This window comes from Otolemur garnettii, unplaced genomic scaffold (assembly GCF_000181295.1).
Source record: "Otolemur garnettii isolate 467f Iridium unplaced genomic scaffold, OtoGar3 scaffold00109, whole genome shotgun sequence".
Lineage (NCBI taxonomy): Eukaryota > Metazoa > Chordata > Mammalia > Primates > Galagidae > Otolemur > Otolemur garnettii.
The window spans coordinates 1,289,525-1,309,115 of NW_003852504.1; the positions used below are offsets into that span (position 1 = coordinate 1,289,525).

The following is a 19,591-nucleotide window of genomic DNA, read 5'->3' on the forward strand; positions in this document are numbered from 1 at the left end:
CTCTACCCAGGGGGACAGCTTGAGGCTCTGTCTCAATTAAAAAAAAAAAAAAAAAAAAGAAGTAAAGGTTCTTTTCCCTTCACTCCTGGCAACAGAATCAAAATTGTAGGGTGTGGAGCCTAGGAATTTGCATTTTTTCAGTATCCCAGATGATTAAAAGTATACATTGAAATTTGATACTTAATGTGACTCACTTAAGAAAGGAAAGGACGATGATTTTTCCCACCCCCCACCCAAGTCAAGCTATAATATTAATGTTCTTAAGAAGGAAGTAGTGCTTATTATCTTAAGTAACATAAATTGATTTAGTAACAAGTTCATCCTATTAAGAACCTTTCTTCCGGCTTGGCATGGTGGCTCAGGCCTGTAATCCCAGCACTTCGGGAGGCCCTGGCGGGAGGAGTTTGAGACCAGTCTGGGCAGCTTAGCAAGACCCCCCCTCCCATCTCTACAAAAAAAATTTTTAAAAGAACGTTCCCTTCTAAATGAAAATATTGTTGGATTTGGATGCAAATTTCTTTGGGCTGAAAAAGTATATTCATGGTCTTTTATCAAGGAAAATTAGGTAAAGAGGGGTAAATATCATTACCATTAATATTCATGTGGTTCCTTTTGGTCTAGCCAGAGCAAGTGATTGTACATCTAGCAAAGAGGACTAGACCAATAGACAGGCTGCTGGTGGCTTGTCTGAGTGTGATCTGTTGCCATGGAATTGTTTTAGCTGTGACTCAGATAGCAGATTAAAACACTTGAGTCTAGCCCCAGCATTCTTTCTTAGAATTATATTTGTGTCCCCAGAGCCTTCATGACTTAGTGTATCACCTCTGAGAGAAAACCATTTTCTTATTCATATCCTGCCATTCTGCTATTTCTCATGACAATTGTTTTTGCTTCTACCGCCATAATTCTGTCTTTCAAATTTAGTATTTCACTTTTTAGAGTATGTTCTGAATGTTGTTTTCCTTTTTCTTCCACCCCTTGTCCTTCGTCCCAAACACTATCTCCTAGCTTTTTTTGTCTCACCTTTTTATTATAAAAAATGTCAAATGTGCAGGAAAATTGAAAAAACAGTACAACGAGCTGCCACATGCCTTATATACATATAAACACACAGTTTTTTTGCTGTCCCATTTGAAATTAGGTAGTAATATCATGTCACTTTACCATGAGATGCTTTAGCCTTTTCTTAAGAAAAAGGACAAACTTCTATGTAAGCACAATACCATTATTATGCCCAAGGAAGCTAACAGTAATACATAGTATCATTTAACATCTAGTCCATATTCGGATTTCTCCAATTATTTCAAGAATTTGTTTCATGGCTTTTTTAAAACCAAAATCTAATCTGGGTTCACTTAGTATATTTGATGAGGTCTCTGTAGTCTCTCTTCGTGTAATGCAGTTCCCTACTTTTTTTCTTTAATGATACTGACCTTTTTTGGAGACAGGGTCTTGTTCTAACTCTTGGGTTAAAGTGTAGTGTTATCATCATAGCTTACTGTACCCTGCAATTCCTGAGCTCAAGCAATCCTCTTGTCTCATCTTCCCAAAGTGCTAGGATTATAGGTGTGAGCCATGGCCAGCCACATTGACTGTTTAAGGGTCCAGTACAATTGTCCAGTTAAGGTTCCACCATTTCTTAAATCAAGCTAATTTTTTCTTCTTGGTATTTTTTTAGCTTATTCCTTTTATACTCTTTCCTTCGCCCTCATTTCCTGTAAACTGGAACCTAGCTTATTTTTGGTCAAGAGTTGGTGGATGCATTATAATATATTCTTGCCATAATTTTCCCATATTCTGAGATTGACCAGAAGGAGGCTCAACCAGCATAAAAATATTATATTTTATGTGAAATATATTATGAGGTAATTCCACCATATTTGTCCATGAATAGAAAGTAGCCAAAATCATTAGAGGAATTAATGGCTCTGTAGGTAGCCCTTTTCCTTCTTTTTTGTACATAAGTAATTCAAGGTTAAAAAGATGGAACCCTGATCATTTTTAATTTCAGAATTGTTGAGTTCATATTAAATCATATGTATTTGATCATCCTTTATTCTAGGAGTGTCCAACCTTTTTTTTCCTCTGCTGCACGTTGGAAGCATAAGTGTTATCTTAGGCCATGTAATAAATATACAAACACTAACAAAAACTGATCAGCAAAGAAAAAAAAAAGTCCATTTTACTTTTCAAGATGTCCAACACCATACATAAACAAAATAAGTTCTCACAAAATCAGCACGGGGCCCCCTGGCTGCATGTTGGGCACAACTGGTTTATTCTTTTAAAGGTTTTATTTTGTAAGATTTAGAGTTCTGATTCTTTTCACAGTCTGTTGAATTTCAGTGTTATTAAATTCCTTTATCTCACTGGTGAGGAAATTATCTATACAGGTTGAATATCCCTTTTTAAAAATGCTTGGGACCAAAAGCATTTCAGATTTGGGAATATTTTCATTTATACTATGTATACTTACCAGTTCAGCGTCTATAATCTAGAAATCTAAAATCCTACAATGAGCATTTCCTTTGACCATCATGTGGATGTGCAAAAACTTTCAGATTTTGGAGGATTTCGATTTTGGATTTTTGGATTAGAGATACTAACCCTGTATTAGTGTGGGATAATAAACAAGAAATCTAAAGTAATTGGTATCCCATCTTTAATACCTTTCCACTCTGTTTTGACTTGATCTTTACCTTTAAAAATGATTTATAAGTCTGATACTTGTTCATATTTTTCCCAAGGTCCAAGGTGATATCTCAAATCTCATGAGATGAATGCTATTAATAATAGTACCTATCCTACATTGTGTTATTTACTCTTAAAATGTTGTTGAAGCCAGAAATGAGTTCAGTGTATGTGTGGTCTCTCCACTTACTGTTTCAGAAAGATTCTTGTACCACTACCTCTTCCCACCAAATGAATAATGAAATAACTCAATAATAGTGACTTTGCCCCTCCTAGAATATGTAGTAGTTGATATTGGCACAAGTGGGAAACAGATAAGAATATACTGTTTATAATCATCTTTTTTCTTTTACAGAATTAAGAAAGATTTTTCTGTTGTATTAACTAGCATATTAAGTAGCAAATAATCATCAATATTGATTCATTACCCACTGGATATAAAGTATTATAGAGTTTATGTGAGTTCTTCTTAATTTAGTAATGATGAAGGTATACTTGCATATATAATATGGCTAAATCTTAAATCATGGTTAACAAGGAGTTTGGTTTAGAGATGATTTGAACATTAACTACCTTTACTGGCTAATGTCCAGTGTATTTGGTACATGAGTATTTTGGAAAGTCATTTAAAATGAATGTTATGGAGGTTTTAATTTATATTAATAATAGATTCCTTTCCTGTACTGTTGACTCAGGCCCTTATATTCTATAAAAGCTTATTGATTGATTGACCAGCTAATCCCTATAAAAATCAATCTCAGAATCAGCCTATTTTAGTTTTAATAAATATTTGATGCATGTAACATTAATATGACTTAGAAATAAGTCCAGCAATAAGAATAAAGTAAACTGGGAAAGTGATTTGAGGTTAGTCACAGAAGTATTTTTAGTCAAGTCCAAGTATTTTTTTTTTTTTTTTTTTTGAGACAGCCTCAAGCTGTCCCCCTGGGTAGAGTGCCGTGGCATTACAGCTCACGGCAACCTCCAACTCCTGGGCTCAAGCGAGTCTCCTGCCTCTGCCTCCCAAGTGGCTGGGACCACAGGCGCCCCCCACAACGCCTGGCCATTTTTTGGTTGCAGCCATCATTGTTGTTTGGCGGGCCGGGCTGGGGATTCGAACCCGCCACCTTAGGTGTACGTGGCTGGCGCCTTAGCCGGTTGAGCTATAGGCGCCGAGCCGTCAAGTCCAAGTATTAAGAGACATATATTAGTACATTGGGTGAGCAGGTTCTTTCAGGCATAAGGAACATCTTGAATAAAGGGTAGAAGGTGAAAGCAAAAAGACAATGTGTAAAAAAAATTAAGATTCCTGGAGAAAGTGATGATTAAGGATAAGAATGTATGAAGCTTGGGTGGTACCTGTGGCTCAGTGAGTAGGGCGCCAACCCCATATACTGAAGGTGGCAGGTTCAAACCCAGGCCCAGCCAAACTTCAACAAAAAATAGCCAGGCATTGTGGTGGGGTGCCTGTAGTCCCAGCTACTCGGGAGGCTGAGGCAAGCCCAAGAGCTGGAGGTTGCTGTGAGCTGTGTGATGCCACGACACTCTACCGAGGGTGACAAAGTAACACTCTGTCTCTAAAAAAAAAGAAAAAAGTCTGTGAAGCTGGTTAGGCAGGATAGGGGCAGGTGATAAAGTCTTAAAGTCAACAGATGAGCTTGTGCTTGAGCCAGAAGGCATCTAGAATCATCAGAAGGCTTTGATAATCAGTATGAAGTTGTAAATTGATACATTTAGAGGAACATTCTGGTGTTGCATGTAGAATGGACTAATAGAAAGGAGACCAGGGTTTTTAACTTAGCAGATCTGGTTAAGGGTTTCGGTTATAAATATAGAGATGGAAAAAGTTGAGGTATGGGTGGAGAAACCATATTTACCTGTGGACATGTCTATTGATTGGGAGAACAGTATCAAAAAATTGAAGTAACAGGAATAAGTTGTTGATTAATTTGTCCCCTGTGATCTTCTCATTATGTATTTTTTACAAATGGGAGCACCCATTTCTTATCCTGTTAGATGTATGGTTTGTGTTTCTCTCTTCTGTATTTTATATGAACTAATCCTTTTTAGAACTTCAGTTTCCATTAGTTTTCTGCTTTTCATTTTTAAATTTGAATATTCCACCTCTAAATGATTTTTATATTATTTTAGCTGCATTTACTGCTGGGAACATTCTTCTAAGAGTGAATGTTGGGATAAAAAATGATTTGCATTGTATTTGTTATGTGCCAGTGTTGTCCCACTGGGGAAATCCTAAACTAGGTTCCCTTTTTTAATGTGATCAATGTATGGCTTTCAGCAGAGGGTTGGCATCTCTACCCCTTAATGTTGATTGAACTGAGTAGTTAGTAGTAGTAATCTTAAGACTAACATAGAAGTTAGCTATTTACTAATGAAGGTTAAGTGATGTTTCTATTTTCAAAATTGAGACCAGGGTTGAATTAAACATAGTTTATATCTACTTTTTTATACCTGCATTCAGGTAAATAAACTCACATTGCAAATCTCTTACCCTTCCATCAAAGTACTTTTGATTTTTTTTAATCATTTTCTCTTATATCCATTCATTTTTCCAAAAACGAAATACATTATTTTCCATTATTACTTTAGGTATTTACCCTATCCTGCTTGACTTACCTTGATAGCCTTTGAATGATTCCCTCCCTTCCTCTTTCTCTTTCCACCCTTCCACCTCTACCCCCTCTTCTTCACTGCCTTCAATTTTTCCTATTTAGGGCCATCAGATCAATCTTTCTGTACCTCTGCTAAGGGCCCATCAAGTCCTTGCTTGAAGGTAGCAGTGGCTCCCCTATGCTTGCTGAATACAATCCAAATTCCTTAACCTCTCTCCTTCAAGGTTACCCAAAGTTTGACTTCAAAAACCTTTTCAAATTTATTTCCTCCTGTTTTTCTAAACATTCCTCATGCTTTCCACAAACTAGATGTCTAATTTCTTCCTAAACTCACCTTGCAATTTACCTTCTCTGTGCCTTTCTTTATTTTTGCCTCTTCTACTTGTAATATTTCCCCCCATCTCTACTCTTAAAAATCCTTAAAGGCTAGTAACCATTTATTAAAAACTTTAATTTGTGAATTATGGCAATATCAGACTCTAAATTCTGAAACTCCTCACTTCTAGTCAGTCACAAACCAGGGTCAGGGACAAACCATGTCTTTGTCCTTTATGTATCCTCATTCTCATTGTCCTCCCCAACAAAGACACAGTGCCTTGTTCTGGTAGATGGCCACTGCTCAAAGAAAATGTCTTTTCATTTTTTAAACCGTTAAAGAAAACTCCTTTGAAGGCCTGGTTTGACAAGTTAGTGTGCAAAATCTCTGCCTAGTTTTACTCATCATACCATGTGTCACATGTTTATGGGAGGGGAAATATAAAGTATATCAGACAGGCTTTTCTCTATTTGTTAAAATGTGCTCCTGAACTTTATAAGAGGTTGTAGGCCAAAATTATATTAAATTAGATGTTTGGCATTCAGAATTAACTGCACATTAAAAAATGTTATAATTATAGTACTGTAAGTATCATGTACCTTATAAAGCACTAGTACTCATTATTTCATGTGATATTTAAATCTAGGCAAACTGACAAAGGCATGTTTAACTAATAAAGTATTTAACAATACTAAAAAACCTAATTGCTGTACATAATAGTCGTTTAGGGGAAATATATTCAGCATCACTGCTTGGAATACCCAGAAACATATTTACCCCTACCCCTACCTACCCTTAGCCCACGTACATCTCAGGCAGTAAGATTGTAATTTCTCCTTTTACTTATCAGACCTGAGACATATGATTTATACCTGAGTGCTTAGTGGTGCATACTAGGGCTGGGAGGAATCCAATTGGGAGTTCCTGAGGATGTATGAGGAGCTTTGAGAGACTCATACCTTCTGCTGGCATACTGCTTGGTTTTAGACTGCTTTCTTGTCCCTCTGAAGTAAATTTTATTATCCCTGTTTTAGAGATGAAAAAACTGAGGCTCTACAAAGTTTGGCAACTTGTGTGAGGTCTATACAAAGCTAATAAGAGGCAGAATGAAGATTTGTGCCCAGGACTGTGTAACACTAAGTGTCTATACTCTTTCCATTAACCATGCTACCTTACAAGTGGGGTCTCTTACTGTTATAGAGAATACATTCTCACAGCTTCTCACAGCCTCTCCATTCCAGGAAGCAATCACATTGTTCTTTTTTTTTTTTTTTTTTTTTTTGAGACGGAGCCTCAAGCTATCCCCCTGGGTAGAGTGCCATGGCATCGCGCTCACAGCAACCTCCAACTCCTGGGCTCAAGCGAGTCTCCTGCCTCTGCCTCCCAAGTAGCTGGGACCACAGGCGCCCGCCACAACGCCCGGCTATTTTTTGGTTGCAGCCGTCATTGTTGTTTGGCGGGTCCGGGCTGGGGATTCGAACCCGCCACCTTAGGTGTACGTGGCTGGCGCCTTAGCCGGTTGAGCCACAGGCGCCGAGCCCACATTGTTCTTTTTGAGTTGTCCAAGTTAACATAGGTGATAATGACTATTAAGTTGGTCATAACCTGAGTTCTAATCTTGATTCTGCCACTTACTCCTTAATAGTAAATGTGGCTTTGGGCAAATAATTTAACTTCTGAGTCTCAGTGTCTTCATTTTTATAATGGGAATAATATCAACTTTGTACATAATGCAGCTTAAATGACATTGTAATAAGCACTTTCCACAATTCCTGGCACATGGCAGATGTTCCCTAAATAGTGGTAGTAGTTATTGTTGCTCTTATAATTACTGGATTGTACTCATAGCATAAAAGACAGGAATATTTAAAAAGTACCTTCTTCCCTCCCCCTCTCCCCTGCTTCTCTTTTCTAAGAGAAAAGGAAAACAAATAGGGGACAATGATGGATCTTCTGATCACAAAGGTCTGAAATGAAATTCATTCATAGTTCAGAGGAACCTTTAAATCTAGGTACTCTGGGGGCCTTTGAGGAGGGAAGTGGGTATAAAGAGACAGAAAGGAGTCTGGGATACTGCTTAGGTGGTCAGCTGTGGTGAGAAGAACCACATGGCCACTGTCAGGCCCAGAACCACATTCTTTCATTGAGGTAGCACTAGGATGAGGTCAGAAGTCACACAGTACAAAGGCAGGGCCTGCTTCCAAGCAGCAAATGAACAGGAAGAAACATCAATGGACATTTGTCTGGGTCAGTTGGCGACTGCCAGAAGGAGTAGAAGTCTAAGACTGTACATGTTTCTTGAGTGATAATCTCAAAAAACTGCACAAAAATGTTAATGTGCATTATAGAGTACTTTGCATATGGAGAATGTATTCCATTTTCAGTAGTCATAATTTATTTGAAGGAGTTCATAGTTGTTTAAAGCATATGTATCTGGTAATCTAGTGAATTCTAATACTGATCTGTTTCTAATTCTGTAAATTAATTCTAATCATTTTCTATCTGCCAATGACTTTCTTTTCCTGCTGTGCTCTCAGGATGAAGACAGCTTCCTAGAAAAGGTAATGCTATCCATTGGTGGTTATGAGAGTTTTTCTTATGCTTGATTAACACTTAACTGTGGTCCTTGGAATTTGTCTCTAGACATTCCCATATCAGAGACCTCTGACTTGGTGATAATCCCCTGAAGTCCCGCCAGCTGTCTTTAAGTATATAAGTACAGGAAAGATGTTTATTATACCAGTCAAGTCACTGAGACTCAGTACAATAAAAGCAGTAGGACTCAAGGTTCTATATTTGTGTTTTTGAAATAAGAACTACAGAGCTGTCTTGATATATCTGAAAGCCCATGAATTAGAGGAGGGTACCAGCTAGCTGTCCTCTATTTCTAATGACAGTATACACAGCCATAGATTTCTGTTGCATTAAAAATTATTTGGTGTTGAGCGATGCCTGTGGCTCAGTGAGTAGGGCGCCAGGCCCATATACTGAGGGTAGCAGGTTTGAACCCAGCCCTGGCCAAACTACAACAACAATAAAAAAATAGCCAGGCATTGTGGCAGGCGCTTGTAGTCCCAGTTACTCAGCAGACTGAGGCAGGAGAATCGCCTAAGCCCAGGAGCTGGAGGTCTCTGTGAACTATGACTCCCCAGCACTCTACTGAGGGCGACAGAGTGAGACTCTGTCTCTTAAAAAAAAAAAAAAAAAAAAAAAAAAAAAAACAATTTCGTGTTAGTGATAATAGCAATTAATTACTGAAAGAGTATACAGATACAGTTAAGAAAGAGAGCATAGAGTAGAATCATGGACCTGATTGAGATCATAAGAGATCATCTGGTCCAGCTCTCTGCCTTCAGACAAGGTAAGGTATTTTCTTCATTTTAACAGAAAAGACAACCAAGGTGCTTTCAGTTGAGAAACTTGCTAAAGTAGTACTGTTCCTGACAGCAGAGGTGTGGAGTGGAAGGCACTACAACCCAGGTCTCCTGATTGCCCAGTGAAGCACCCCTTCTGCAATGCCTCCCTCCCTCTCCATCTTCAACCTGAGAGCACCTGGCTCCATAGAGGACTATCAAGTAGAGAAGCAGGAAATTAATAAACACTCCTGAAGCACTTTCATAAGAGTATTTGATGGATCTTCCCACTGGTGGAGTTTAATGTATTTCAATGATGGGGATAGCATAGTGTTTTTATGCTTTAGATGTTACCACAAAGGTATGAAGTGTGGGCTTATTAGGCACTGAATGTGTCTTGTTGAAAGAAGACAAAATGTCTTGGTTTTCCTTTGAAAATCAGAGTTCAGAATTATTTGTGAATTTTTTTTTCCTGAGACAGAGTCTTTCTTTGTCACCCTCCGTAGAGTGCTGTGGCATCATAGCTCACAGCAACCTCAAACTCTTGGGCTCAAGTGATTTTCTTGCCTCAGCCTCCCAAGTAGCTGGGACTATGGGTGCCGGCTTCAATGCCCAGCTATTTTTAGAAACGGAGTCTAGCTCTTGCTCAGGCTGGTCTCAAACCCATGAGCTCAGGAAATCCACCTGCCTCAGCTTCCCAGAGTGCTAGGATTACAGACATGAGCCACCACACCAGCCCTCTATTTGTGAAATTTTTAAAAGTATTGTTTCTTGTGCATGATTATTCTCTAGACTTCAGAGACACAAGTGTGACATTCTTTATTATCACACATGAATTTCAAAATGGATAGTGAGTGATGTATATAACCTACTGACATTTTATTAACCTTTTTAAACCACTAAACTTTAAGACAGCTTTGTTTCCCAGCCCTTCCCTGTTAAGAGCAGTTCATGTTCTGTCTTTTTATCTTGGGCAATGCCTTGTGTTGCCTTAATACCTTAGTACAGGAAAAGCTCTAGTTAGATGTCAGATTTTTTTGAAAGTACATGAATCAGTGCTGAATAATTTATATATGATAAGTTTGGAGACATCTGCTAAAGAATCTGTACATGTGTTGTATTTGGTCCAAAAAGTTAGCACAGTGCTTTATGGGCAGTGTTTTGGCTAAGGTATAATGTGGATGCCTGGATTTAATGCTTAAAAATGGAAAGAAGTCAGTGGATAAGCCACTGATAGAAGTTCTGGCAACTATAGGGAACATGAACAAGTGATAGAATCCCAGAGAAGGAGAAGCAGCACACTGTAAAAAAAAAAAAAAAAAGATTTTAAATGGTATCCAACTGTCATACTCCTTACTGTAAGAAGGAAAAAAAAGGGGGGGCAGCACATATGGCTCAGTGGGTAGGGCACTGGCCCCATATACCGAAGGTGGCTGTTCAAACCCGGCCCCGGCCAAACTGCAACAAAAAAATAGCCAGGTATTGTGGCAGGTGCCTGTAATCCCAGCTACTTCGGACTAAGAGAATCCCCTGAGGCAAGAGAATCGCCTAAGCCCAAGAGCTGGAGGTTGCTGTGAGCTGTGTGATGCCACGGCACTCTACCAAGGGCAATAAAGTGAGACTCTGTCTCTACCAAAAAAAAAAAAAAAAAAAAAAAAGAAAGAAAAATAGATTTTAAATGGTAATCAACTGTCATGCTCCCTTCTCTTCCTCATTCTCTTACAAAGGCTTTAAAAGGTCATCACTGCTTATTAAAGTGCACAGCGTTAAGAAGAGCCATACTATGGTCTCTGTGAGAGTAGTGAAATACTCAATTTTCTTTCCCTTAAAGCTACTTGGCTGGGGCTCATGGATGGAATTTATGGGTTGCACAGTGTTGAACAAGAATTTCCTGAGGTTAAACATACAGAATGTATGACCTTAAGCTGGAAATAGTGGAGAGAGGAGTATAAAAGAGCTTGGTCATCGTTTTCTCCACAAAGATTTTTCTGAAGGCTGCCTTCAAATGCCTTTACTATTTCAAACATCTTTTTTCATATAATTTATACTTGATTACATAAACATAAGACAACTAAGTTTATTTCCTCGCCATTTTCAAATTTCAATCATTCATTGGTCTAATTTTTGTTACTTCTGGATTTTTCTCTTACATTCTTTCAGAACAACCTGATAACAGAAAGGTAGGTGAAAGGACAGAAAGCCCTCAGAAATTTGTGTTGAGCTATTAATATAGTCAGTAACTTCTGGATTCAGACTCTAGACTTTTCATGGTATTTCTGTCTCTTGCTTTGCTGTCTTGAGTTTACTATTTTTAGATATTAAAGCTTAGGAGTTTTGGTGCCTTACGGTTAAAACTGCCATCAAGTCTAAGGTATTCATATATGTGGGTCTAATATGGAAAATTGTTTAATTCCTGAGGGCCAAGAAACTTAATTTAAATCAACAGTGAAAGCAGTAGTATTTGTGCCAAGACCTGAAGAAGGAATAAGTTAAAAGTAAACTAAGCGTAGACCCTGGTCTCTCAAGTATTATATTGACAATGAAATTTAATGGTCTGTAAATCACCCTGGTGTGTAGACTTATACTGTGACTATATCACTGGAACCCTGATTCTCAAGTATTTAAGACACAATGTAACCATATGATAAACACTGTAAACCCAGGGCGATGCCTATGGCTCAGTGAGTAGGGCTCTGGCCCCATATACCAAGGGTGGCAGGTTCAAACTAGGTTCCGGCCAAACTGCAACAACAAAAAATAGTCGGGCACTATAGTGGGCGTCTGTGGTCCCAGCTACTTGGGAGGCTGAGGCAAGAGAATCGCCTAAGCTCAAGAGCTGGAGGTTGCTGTGAGCTGTGTGATGCCACAGCACTCTACCGAAGGCAACAGAATGAGACTCTATCTCAAAAAAAAAAAAATTGTAAACCCAAATGAAATGTTTAACAATTAAGTGAGGCATTTAGGAAAGAAGGTGCTTTAACTCTGGGAATCAGTATCAAGTGCTATCTGAGCAGGGATGTCCCCAATTAGAAGAAATGAAAAGTCTCAAGAGATGAAGATCACATTGTACCCACATGACCAGAATTTGAAGGAGATTAAGTTGCACAGAGAATTCTTTATTCTAAGATTACTTAGTTCTCATCCCCTTTCATCTCTCAGGAGAAATCTCCTCTGCAAATGGTTCCCTTGGATGAAGGTGCCAGTGAGAGACCTCTTCAGGTCCCCAAGGAGATCTGGCTTCTAGTAGATCACTTATTCAGATATGCCTGTAACCAGGTAAGTGAGACTAGATCTTCCCTGCAACATTGGAAGGTGTGCAAGTCCTGTAGGATATTATAATACCTCATGCCAGCGTAGTGCTTTTAACGTTGCCAAGCTCCCTCCACACAGCAGCACTGTCCAGTTACCCAGGCAGGTGGAAATATCCCTATTCATAAATATGACAGCTGAAGCATGTGTGCTAAGTATTTACCTAAGACCACAGTCTAAGTGTAGTGGCAGAGCCAGGGCCGGAACTGAGAACGCCTATCTCCTGGCTGCACACTATTTTTCCGTGGACAGCTTTGTACCTGAGGCAGTAATGTTTACTTTAGCTGTTACAGATTTTCAAATCCAAAGCAGACTTTAAGCCCATTTCTTTAACTTGGTCCTGATTTTTCTTTTAAATCCTATTTAAAATACTAACCATCCCAACCCATTCCCCCAAAAAGAAAAATTTCTTGGGACCAAATTGAAATGTAATATTCTCTTATCAACTAAAGAATAATATAACTTGAAAGCAAGACTTAATATGAGCATGCAGTTTACTCCTTCCCCGGGGTTTAGTAGTATTAGCATTTGAATGTGATTAGGACTCTGCCTTCTGCTTCTTCTCAAGAGACTAAAGGTGGAACACTTGGTTTCCTAATTTAGCCATCTAGTCGTATTTATCAGGTATAGGCTAAAACCTTTGAAGACTATTTTATTATTTGAAATAAAATTTTAACATATTATAGACATTATATTGGGTAAAGATGATATTTTTACACCTCCATTCCTAATCACTAATATGCATATCACCCTTCCCTTTTGTTTCTTGCTGCTCTTCTAATCCCTGGGTTATCTTTAGAACCATAGGGTTGATTATCTTGTCTGTTTACTTCATTCTTATTTCTTTGCTAGGAGGACCTATTCCAAACCCCTGGAATGCAGGAAGAGTTACAGAAGATCATTGATTGTCTGGATACTAGCATTCCTGAGATAATCCGTATCCTTTTCTACCCAAAGTTTAAGAAGCTAGATGAGTACTTGGCCAAACTCTTCTTTGTACCTACATTTGACTTTTATGCTTCTATATTTATTTTCTTTGTAATTGTATTTTATTATAAGATAATCACTATTTAGTTGTTTCTCAATTTCCTTTCAGGAACTTTTGACCTCTCTCTGTATCAAGTTCTTACTAAAAGGGAGCAAGGCTTTTAATAGGCTTTTGGTAAGCATGGACTTTTAATAGGCATGGAACATAGAAGCCACAACACTGATGCAGTTCAGGCACTTGATGACTCTTGCCACCACATGTACTGTCACTAGGGCAAGGGGAAGGATTGGATACCTTGGAAACTGGTTTATAGGACTGGTCTAGTGTGAACTCTTACTCTTTAGACCAGGGGTCCTCAAACTTTATAAACTGGGGGCCAGTTCACTGTCCCTCAGACCGTTGGAGGGCTGGACTGCAGGCCTCTGGACAAGTAGGCTACTAAGCAGGACAGGCAGTGGCGGCAAAAACACCCAGCGGGCTGGATAAATGTCCTCTGTGGGCCGCATGTGGCCCATGGGCTGTAGTTTGAGGACGCCTACTTTAGACTATATTCCCCTGACTCTAAATTTGGCCAAAGCTCCCAAGAGTCTTTGACCAATTCTGTAACAACTGAGCTGCAGAGTACATGGGCCAACAAAATTTCCCCAATTAGGATCAATGTGCCTTGAATAGGAGGGGGGAAATAGTCTTTGTAGGAGCTTGAGGACGGGAACCAATCAGGTTTCTGTGTGGCCTTTCTCCTGAAGCCCCTTTCCCTTGACTTGTTGATTCAGCTGGCAGTAATCACTCTGTGGCTGAAGCACTGCTCATTTTCCTGGAAGCCCTACCAGAGCCAGTCATCTGTTATGAGCTATATCAGCGATGTCTTGATTCTGCTCATGATCCCCGGGTCTGCCGACAGGTGAGTTTTACTGATCTGAGGCTGTGTTAGGTGCAGGTTCCCTCATAGAGAAATCATCAATTTTATAAGGCCAGGTATGCAGCCAGCTGTGAGGTAGGGTGGGTGTGGATCTGTTATTCATGGCAGGACAGCAGCATTGAGGGTTGAGACCCTTAAATTTTAGGTTGTGTTATTTCCTATGTATTTACCACCTTTCCCTAGATGGCCTATTTCTGTTTACAGAAAACATAATGGGGTGGATACCTGTACTCTGGGGTAAAATTGGTGAAGCTGATCATACATGGAATTCTGGCTGACATTAGCAGGAAAGGTGGGCTTCACTTGGGAGCCTTTCTTCTCTGTGTGGTTTTAATCCTGAAATGATTTTGGTGCACAACAGCTGAGACTACCTGTGAATTAGACTAGTGAGTATGGAAAGGAGGACCTCATGCATGCTAAGTGACATTGTAGAGAAAACCCTTCAGCTTAGTAGATACCATGACTACCTGTCTGGGGAGATGGAAAAAGAACAGATTAACACCAACCTGCCTGTGAGGAAGGGGGTGCATGTGAATGTGTGATGACCACATGGCCTGATCATTGAGTGGACTGGAGCCAAAGTATGACCATTTTTACTTCAAAGTTACAATTTGGCAGGTATTATGTTGATCATGAGCAACCAAAAAGAGTAGTGACAGATGAATGGGGTCTTGTAAGGGTTGGATTATAAACTATTTTTATAGCAGCTGTGAATTCCTCTTACTCCCTTCTTCCACCTGTTTTCCTCACTGCCCACCCCCTTTTTTAAAAAAAAAAACAGGTGATTTCCCAGCTTCCAAGATGCCATAGAAATGTTTTTCGTTACTTGATGGCATTTCTTCGCGAACTCTTAAAATTCTCTGAATACAACAACGTCAGTGCCAACATGATTGGTAAGAGTGCTCATGAGAATGGCTGCATGGGGGTGTTTGTCAAGGACAATCTGTGTGCACTGTACACACTGTATACCTTATTGGATGTCTAGGCACATGGCAGTCACTTCCATCCTACTGACCTCATCCCCAGGGCCCCTTACCCCCAGCCCTGAGGTTGTGCATAGGTTATGCCTGATAAAGGTTTCCCTTTTCTTTCTCTCACCTTCTAGCTACTCTCTTCACTAGTCTTCTCCTAAGGCCTCCACCCAACCTTTTGGCAAGACAGACTCCAAGTGACCGCCAGCGTGCTATTCAGTTTCTTCTGGGCTTTCTGCTTGGGAACGATGAAGACTAAGGCTTTTCCTCTTACTACTCTCCGAGATTTTAGAGGTGGAACATCTTGGGCTCCAAGTATTTCAGAATGGTTTAAAAAAAGTCATGCCACAGGAAGGGTCTATTTCAGAATTTCAAGTTCTGTTTATAGTGTAAAAGGAAAAGAGTTTCCTAATCCATCTTTTGCCGTATCCTTCACACAAAATACTTTTAGACTTACATTGCCAAGCCAAAGTTACCGTATTTTGGTGTGTTTGTGTTTTCTCTTTATAAGGCAAAGAGATATGTATCTACACTCCTTTATCTAGGGATGTGTTTGTTTCCCTCCTATCCAATTGTCGTATTTGTCCTTGGTACCCTAGGCCTAGATTCTGAGATGTGTCCATTCTAGGCCTATAAGCACTACTTGGCGTAGCTCAGACTTGTCTGTAGTCCTTCATATAAAGCACTTTTGACTCACCTCCTCCCCATATCACTCCTTTGCACTCCACTCCCGTCGTTCTATAACTTTGAATGAAGTCTGAGTGAGGCTAGTGACTCCTTGGGTGTCCTCAACAGTGAGTTCACTGTGTACATGTGGTTGTTAACATGGGTTTGTGCATTTCTACTACAATGGCATCTTTATGTCTCTGTAACATTGGCCTTTTTATGAATCCACATTGAGTGGAACCATATTCTTTTGTCTCAGATCGCATTTAGTAGCATAACTTACTACTAGTAGGGACGATTAGAAATGACATCCCATTGGTGCCAGAGAATCACAATCAGAATGGGAAGCACTTTGAGTATTTGAAGAGTGAGAACATTCATGTTTGACAGGTTTTACTTCCCACTGTCGCTTTCTCGTCATTCAAATTTTAGATAACGACTAATCCTGGGTGTCTGTGGAACCCATATCCTACTTAGAAATCCACCTCCAAGGCTGGGCACGGTAGGTAGCTCACACCTGTAATCTCAGCACTCTGGGAGGCCAAGGCAGGAAGATTGCTTGCACTCAGGAGTTCAAGACCAGCCCAAGCAAGAGTGAGACCCCATCTCTAAAAAATAGCTGGGCATTATAGCGGGCACCTGTAATCCCAGCTATTTGGGAGAATGAGGCAAGAGGATTGCTTGAGCCCAAGAGTTGGAGGTTGCTGTGAACTATGACACTACAGCACTCTACCTAAGGTGACAAATTGAGACTGTCTAAAAAAACAAAAGAAAAGAAAGAAAGAAAGAGAGAGAAAGAAAGAAAGAAATCCACCTCTAGAGCAACACTTGCACCACAATATAAAAGGGGGTCTATTTACCTCAGGTAGGCCTGTCTAGAGCTATCGCTCCTTCTCACAGCAAGGGTAGTGAGTATGACTCTTAGAACCCCTGCGCTGGTATTCTGAAGTACCAAGGAACAGATGTTACCTCCTCCCTCAGCAGAGCTGACTGGGCTCACCACCATCTCCTACAAGAAAAACGTTTTAGAGACTCCCCTTGGCTCCCAGTCATCATGGCCAATGCTGTTCATAAGACTGATCAGTGTGACCAACCATGTACCTTACCCACTTAAGTTGACCCTCTGGGCTTTTCATATATTTAAGCTGTATGGGGCAGCCTTTTTAAAAATAAATTGATATTGATTGACAAACAAGCCACCAGCCACTGATTGCAAAACTGCCTGCTGCAATTGGCTTCCTCCTGGTTTTCTTCAGTTACAACCTCCATGAAGTGACCCATTCTTGTCTGGTAGCATCAGAGGCCAGGAGCATAATATACAGGATTCTTGAGCATTTACTCCATGACTCTTCTAATGCATCCAAGCCACCACCACCAAATGATTCTCCAAACCCCCATCTCTTAAAAAATGAGTTCTTTAGCAAAAAAAAAAAAAAAAAAAAAAAAGGTACGTATCCTGCAATATGCTGGCTAAACCCTTTCCTGATTTAGAGTTATGGAAATAGGAGTCACTACTGATGCCAAATAGCTGAAGATATGATAGATCAGGGGCTGAATGTTGAACTTAATGGAATGGCAGACTGAGACCAGAACAGTTTTGTCATCTCCATTAGGCCAGAAAGTAATCTCGAAAAGAGGCAGGTGATAGACACTAGGACAAGGTCCTAACACAGGGAAGTACCTTTCCTGGGCCCGTTTTATAGTGTATTGCTGAACTGGGACCTTTTTTCTTTTGCAGTTTTTGGCTGGGGCTGGGTTTGAATCCCCCACCTCCCAGCATATGGGGCCGGTGCCCTACTCCTTTGAGCCATAGGCACCGCCCTCTGAACTGAGATCTTTAGGTGATCAAGAGTATGGTTAGTTGGGCCTCTGTACAGTATGTGGACAGCATCCTAGCTCTTTCTCCATCAGGTCAAAGCAAGAAGTTGGTTTATACTGTCTCAATCTTTTCAGCTCATCATGGGATGTATACAGGGTTGAGAGTTTTAGACAATCTCTAGGTAGGAGAGATAAAACATAGACTAGATGTATGAAATCTGTTTCTCTATCATGCCTATTCCAGCACCCCAACCTCTAATTTCTAAGTCCTCTATGGTACTATTTTATAGCTCCTCTGAAATAAGGATTTCAGATCCAACTGGTAAGGAAGGACTGTGCATCTGTTGGTCTAGGGATGAAATGGTTCAAATCCATGTGGTAACATTGAATTAGTCTCCCTTTTACTGTTTTCTGATTCTTATTCTGCAATCATTTGTTATTATTTCCCCCAAATGTCCTGATCACTAAGCGAAGCTGCTAGTGGGATTCTGTATTTCATGTCATCTTTTTTATTATAATTTATTGCAATTTTTTTCTGAATAAATATATGTTGTGTGAAAAAGCAAAGTGTGATCTTGATGAGGAAGAATGAGGAGGGAGGGCTTATGTGACGGGGCCCCACTTTGCTACAGTCCCCATCAACTGTGCCTATACTGTCATCACCTAACTTACAGGGACACATTTATAAGAATTCTTAGTATATTTGCCCTCAGAGAAGAAAGAAGCTGTGCATTTTCAGAGTCTGATAAAGAAGTCCCATACTTTCAGAGGCCAGCCAAGTACCTTTATTTTAACCCTAACGATTCAGGCAACAAAATAACTCCATTAGATGAAAGATGTTGGTTCTTAATGCTCATAAATGTCATACTAGGTCAGATCTGTGATCTCTCCAACCCCAGAAATCTGATAAACACTAGCACACACATTTGTGGAGAGCTCAGTTGTCCTTGCTGACATAGCCTCGGTAGTTTAGACATGTTCCCCAAAGAGCCTGTTTTTACATAATACATTTTATAACTCTTGAAAACCAATTTTGAACTTTTATTATCTTTTTGGTTGGTGATGAAGTCCATAAATTTAGTAATTTTTGTTTGTTTGTTTTGCTCTCATCTGAACTCTTAACACTTTGAGAGGAAACCCTGATTTGAGCATGGTTCCATTTTTCCCCTGCCGGTCTCTATTATGAATTTGTGGGTTCTAATCCCATTCTCTTGAGACTGAAGAGGCTCAGCTGGAGGTTTCTTTTCAATCAAGGCCCTCTTGCACTTCCCTCCAACTGTGAGCTTGACCCTGATGAATGTGCTGACATAGTTGTTGTCATGAAGTTTTTCTAGCCCCACCCAAAGCCTTGGCAGAATAAGTGGTTTCTTTTTTCATTCTGTGAGAGTGATTTTACCCCCAGGAGATAGAGCCTGACACCCAGAAGTTTTTACACAGCAGCAGGCAATGTGGCATAGGAGGCACAGTGGTCATCCTTTCTAGACATTAGAGAGGAAATGGCATCCCCAGCTGCTGGGCATGTGTTGTAGAAGAACCATTAGGACCTTTCTGATTGCAGGGCATGTTGAAGAACTGGCTCTTGGTGTAGTCTAATAATCTAAAACAATACGCTGCAACATTGTAATCATTAAATGTTACAGAGAAAAGGTTAGTGGTGATATAGTCCAATCTAATTTTCAAAGTCTCAAAATCTCATTGGGACAATGACCTAAGGTCACTTAGGTTAGTGACACAGGATGGCATAGTGGCATTTTTTTTCCAAACAGTTCTCTGCTTGTCCACTAATCCTCTCATAGCATCTTATCAATTTACATGTCTTTGAATACCTTCTATAATACCTCTGACTCCAAATATTATATCTCCAGCTCATACCTCTCCTCTGTGTTTCTGCCCAATATATATCTAATTAGTTAGCTGATGTGTCCCC

At 39.8% G+C, this 19,591-nt stretch overlaps 1 protein-coding gene across 1 annotated transcript in view; it reads left to right on the top strand.

Annotated features, from left to right (window-relative positions):
• OCRL (OCRL, inositol polyphosphate-5-phosphatase) overlaps positions 1-16,391 on the top strand; it is a 61,172-nt gene extending 44,781 nt beyond the window's left edge. The window contains 5 exon segments of the mRNA XM_012809624.2: positions 12,153-12,269; positions 13,155-13,239; positions 14,064-14,191; positions 14,991-15,102; positions 15,315-16,391. Coding sequence (XP_012665078.2) covers positions 12,153-12,269; positions 13,155-13,239; positions 14,064-14,191; positions 14,991-15,102; positions 15,315-15,439 — 567 coding nt within the window. The 3' untranslated portion in view covers positions 15,440-16,391.
• The last annotated feature ends 3,200 nt before the right edge of the window (positions 16,392-19,591 follow it).